The 5,054-nt window shown below is 33.9% G+C and overlaps 1 protein-coding gene across 1 annotated transcript; it reads right to left on the reverse strand.

Moving 5' to 3' along the window:
• Positions 1-689: 689 nt before the first annotated feature.
• LOC127094743 (uncharacterized) lies at positions 690-1,398 on the reverse strand. Its single transcript, XM_051033533.1, has 2 exons — positions 1,308-1,398; positions 690-1,135 (listed from the first exon to the last, which is right to left on the reverse strand). The coding sequence occupies exons 1-2, from the start codon at positions 1,396-1,398 to the stop codon at positions 690-692; spliced, it is 537 nt and encodes a 178-aa protein (XP_050889490.1).
• Between the last annotated feature and the right edge of the window lie 3,656 nt (positions 1,399-5,054).

The following is a 5,054-nucleotide window of genomic DNA, read 5'->3' on the forward strand; positions in this document are numbered from 1 at the left end:
AGCATGCAAAACATCCTGTAAACTTTGGTACAATTTGACATGTATATCACTTTGGTGCTTTTTAATCCACCTTAATCTCCCTGATTCAATTTTGACATAATTGTCTACAACATATTGTTGCAATAGTCAACTTGTATTTAACAACATTGATTGATCATTTGGGCGAATCTAAAGTTGATTGAAAAAAGTGTCGGTGCTAAATGTAAATTTTTTTAAACAATGCTTAGCCAAGTATACTATCTATTAAAATTAATCTAAATTTACCTGAAGCATGTAACTGTAATATGCTCGACATGACACTCTTCGTCCATTACAATTTGTTGTGTTGACGTCCCAACCATGCATCCCAAATGGAAACAATACATGGTATTGCAAAGGATTATAATATCCCTTTGTCTCTTGAACTCTCTTGATATTTCCATCATGACGAATGCCATTAATATCCCTTCCATATTCCATAGAATATGCATCACATCCAACAATAATTGTTGCAACTTGCTATGCAGTTGGAAGATTGTATTGATGGTGATTACTTGGATGCTCCTTAAGCATGAGACTACATTCACTGATATTTGGAAGTAGTGGTAGTTGCTTGAACCTAATTACAAAAGGATTAAACTGATGGAACATTTTCTGTAATTTGTGAACTACATTTTGGTGCAGCTGTAGATTTTCCTACATTCTATTATCTAGCTCATTATCAGTGTCGTAGATGTATAGTTGTAAGAAACGCGGCCTGACACCCTCATTGGATATAAACCTCCTATGTAATGATAAAAAGAACCTTGAGCACGGAATGTGTATATACCACGACCAAATGCAAGAATATTCTCATCAACATGAACACCAATTGAAGTGAATGAGAACACATGGTTATAGCTTCGAATATGTTGCCTAAAATGTTTTCCTTTAGCTGAACCATCCAAAAATAATTGTTGCAATTGTATAAGAGCATTAACTCGTGAAAATGATTCCTTTCCACCATTGCAACATGTGTCGCATGATTCATGATGAAACAATCTTACATTGCAGTGTCTATAGGTAATGGGATGAGGCAACCTGGATTTTGCCATCATCGTGTTATTTTTGAAATTTAAAGCAATATTGTGCTTTGCTCGAAAAGCATGTCCTGGTTCTACAGTAAGGAGTTTGATATTGATTAATAAATATTATCTAAAATCTAAAATACAAATAAAAAATGTATGCAAGATGCCTCATTTATAATATTTTAATATTTCATGATTTTAAATTTTATGTCACCTGAGTAAAAGCTACATTTATTTGACACAAAACGTTTATGAATATACCTTGAGGACGGCATGATAATGCACCATTTTCTCTGACGTCCATGTTAACATATGATATTACTGCATCCTCCAAAGCTTCGTCAACATCCATATCATCTGATACAAAAATAATAATTAATATATATATATATATATATATATATATATATATATATATATATATATATATATATATATATATATATATATATGTGTGTGTGTGTGTGTGTGTGTGTGTGTGTGTGTGTGTAAAAATTACTAGTCGTATACTTAGAACTATATCCCTTATACCTGTATCAGATTGACTCATGTTGTTTCGTTGATTAGGTGATGTGCAATTACGATCTGCGGGTTTAAATACATAAAATGAGATATGACGAAAGCGAACAAAATTATAAAATGTAATATATAATGTATATACTGATCATCACCAACCAAGTATGTATAATTCTACGTGAGCCGACTTCACTATCATGAGTTCCTTAAAAGTGTGATCTTGGAAAAGTCATATTTATAAAATTTTGAAATAGAACTCTCGATTGACTGTTTATAGGGCGAGATATTTGAGCTTGTTTCTCTTGCTCTTTCCTCCGCCTATAATTTCCATGTCGTCTCGACAAATGGTTTTCTCTCTACACATTGCTCATATTTTGTCTCCTCTTCCTTTCATTTTCGGCATTTCTTGACCTTTGTTGTTGACTTGATATTTGACGGGTATTATTTTCCATTTTGTTAATGTACCTGCCAATTGGGAACTATACCGAATCCTATTGTAAGACCCCAATTTTGACCCTAAGATCCCTCATGCAATCTCATCATATGCATTAGTATTGGGATCATACCTTGGCATCCTCCTTACCCCTCTTCATTGGGTTCGTTTTGGGATAGATCACCAAGCACCATGTCATTGTATCATACTTGTATTTTATCATTTTACTAACCAAAATACCAAAAATATGTCTTTGCAATTGCCTAACTCTTTTGTAGGTAGGGCATGATCACCCTTGATCTATCAAGTTCACATCTAGGATTTAAGACCCTCATTGCCAAGAGCACAACCAGGGAATAATCCACAATGACTCTAAGCATCATGTATAGTCCCAATGATCTCTACATGTTATTTTCATCAAGCATTCTTCAAGAGATAGGAATTGATTTGTCTTCGAAACCCTAGTTCATCTGGGTATCTTGAGTAACTTCTTTAACAAGCTTCTTCACCAATTGATCAAATTTCTCAAGGGGAACTTCAAAATTCATCATCTTATGCATATATGAGCTACCATAAGCCTAAAAGTCAAGAGAATTGCAAGTTAGCAAGTTGGTTGATGGTGGTTGGCCAGATGAATTCATCTAATCAAAACTGGGCCCCCTAGACCATATATCCTACAATTTGCATCATATGAAAATGATTCCAATAGAAATGTTACTCTAAATGACATTACAAACAACTTTCATGTTGGGGTCTAGAGCTAATTTTGCTTGGAAGGTCATTTTCTATGTTGAAACATTATAGGTCATTTTGTCCAAACCCTAATTTGAAAGTCAATTTCCCAAGGCCATAACTTGCTCAATTTTTATGAGATTAAATATTTACAAGTTTCACAATGAAATTCAAGATGTCTAATTCAACTTTTATGTTTAGAGTGAGATCTAAATCAACCTTTATGAGCATGTGATATGAGGATACATTATAGGTCATTTTGGACCAAAACCATTGGGCAAGTGATTTTCCTCAACTTCAAAAATGCATAACTCGCTCTACCAAGTCCAAATGATGTCACATTTGTGACCATTTTAAAGGTTTTTGAAATAGATACAACTTTTATGAAGAAACTTTTCTTATTTGGAACTCACATAAAAAGTTAAGCAAGGTGGAACAATTGAACACGTGGCTTGACACTTAGAAAATATTTTAACATGTTGAAATTTCCAAACTCCCACCTCAAAATTCACCATGACACAAGTTCCAAATAGAAAAGTGTTCAACATAAGAGTTGTTCCTCTTGATCTAAGATTTCCAAAGAGTCCTAATTCATTCATTTCGGATAAGGTTTGAGGGGTCTGCACATGGCTTAAACAGAGATGTTTCAGTTGGCAAGATTCATGCTTCAAATATTCAAATAACTTTTCCTTGCAATCCAACCTTCATGCAAACCTCATTTAAGTTTATTGTGGACCTTTTTGCATTGCTTCATAAGCCTGCACACACCCATGCAAGCATGTACATTGCATTGCCAATTTTGGAAGTAATTTCAAGTGTGCAAATAACACTTCCCATTTGCTATAAATAGAGGTCTAATGCTTCAGTTTGAAGGACCTTGAGCGCCAACTTTGAATCCCTAGCTCCAAACCCTCACCATTCAAAGGAAAACCTGATAAATTTCAATTGAAATTTGAAATTGAATCTCACTGTTTAGAGATTCAAAAAATCCAGGATCCAAAGCTTTGCATTACTCTTAAGCCACTTCCACAAGTTCCATAAGCAAGATCAAGCACGAATTGAAGCAAGAGAGATCCATTTCTGCACAATATTGAAGGTATTTTTCCAGATTTTTCTTCTCTTCAATTATCTCTCAATTCTCATCAATTCTCTTGGATCTTTGGTTGTCTGAAGTCCTATCAATGTAGGCAAGAAGATTGAGTTGCTTTGAGGTCAAATCGAAGCAACTCAGTTGACACACCTCAATATTCGACTCCACGTATCTCTCTATATATTTGGAGTTAGGTTAAATTGAGGTGATATTCGTGATCTACGCCATTTTTTCTTTAAGATCATGTCCTCCTTTTTCATTTATGATATGGTGATGATTGAACCAGTCCAACCAGGGTCATCGGAGAAGATGACCGGCCTTTGGCTCCGGCGATGAGCTGGAAGTGTTCAGAGTCATTGATTTGTTTTAAAACGTTTTAATCTGGAGTGCTCATTGTGATTACCAAGCGTATGGACAGTTGACTAGTGCACATCATGGAACACGCGCTCTCTACCACTTGATCTGCCACCTTCATTAATGAGGGAGATCAAGTGATCCATGTTTTTTTGATTATCTGATTTTTATTTTTATTCCTTTGTTTTTCATTAATTCATATTAATTTTAATATTGATCAAAAAAATATGAGAGTTTCATCAAAATTTGTTAAATAAAATCCTCTTTCATTTTCTGAATTAAAATTATTTTTTGGGTCATTATTAATATTTTTCATGATTTAATTGATTTTGTGAATATTTTTAATTGTTTAAAAATACTTTTAAGTTTCCAAAAATTCTGAAAATTTTTCACCAAGGTCATTTGACCTTGTTTGACCTATTTCTTTGGTGTTTTGGTGAATTTTTAGGAAATTGACCAACCATATTTAATTTAATGCATTATTATTAATATTTTTAATTGATTAAATACCAAATTAATTGTGTAGGGCCATTCTAATTGCCTTTGTGAGTTTGACTTGTGTTGTTGGGCCTTGGTCAAGGTTGATTTGACTTTGTTAGGTTAATATCATTGGATTTAGGGAATTGATGGAATGTACATTCCATCTCCCAAAATGAATGAATGGTCTTAACTTGGTAAAAGTCCTCCTTTGTCCAATTTGAGTTTGATCCATTTCCCCTCCTTCTTCATCTCAATCCCATTCTCTTCTCATTCATTTCATGGACCTATGATATCTCCATATCCAAAGGCTAGTTGATTACAAAGTCAACATAAGTATGGATGAGATTAGGTCCACCCCACTTTGCATATTATTTTTTGTGTGTGGTATGTTTCATGAGCATAG

This window comes from Lathyrus oleraceus, chromosome 6 (genome assembly GCF_024323335.1).
Source record: "Lathyrus oleraceus cultivar Zhongwan6 chromosome 6, CAAS_Psat_ZW6_1.0, whole genome shotgun sequence".
NCBI lineage: Eukaryota > Viridiplantae > Streptophyta > Magnoliopsida > Fabales > Fabaceae > Lathyrus > Lathyrus oleraceus.

Excerpts from the sequence above, each read along its gene's own strand:
- LOC127094743 (XM_051033533.1), bottom strand. The coding sequence starts at position 1,398 with ATGGATGTTGACGAAGCTTTGGAGGATGCAGTAATATCATATGTTAAC. Across the intron at positions 1,136-1,307 it reads ATTATCATGCCGTCCTCAAG|AACCAGGACATGCTTTTCGA; the intron begins GTATATTCATAA and ends TCCTTACTGTAG.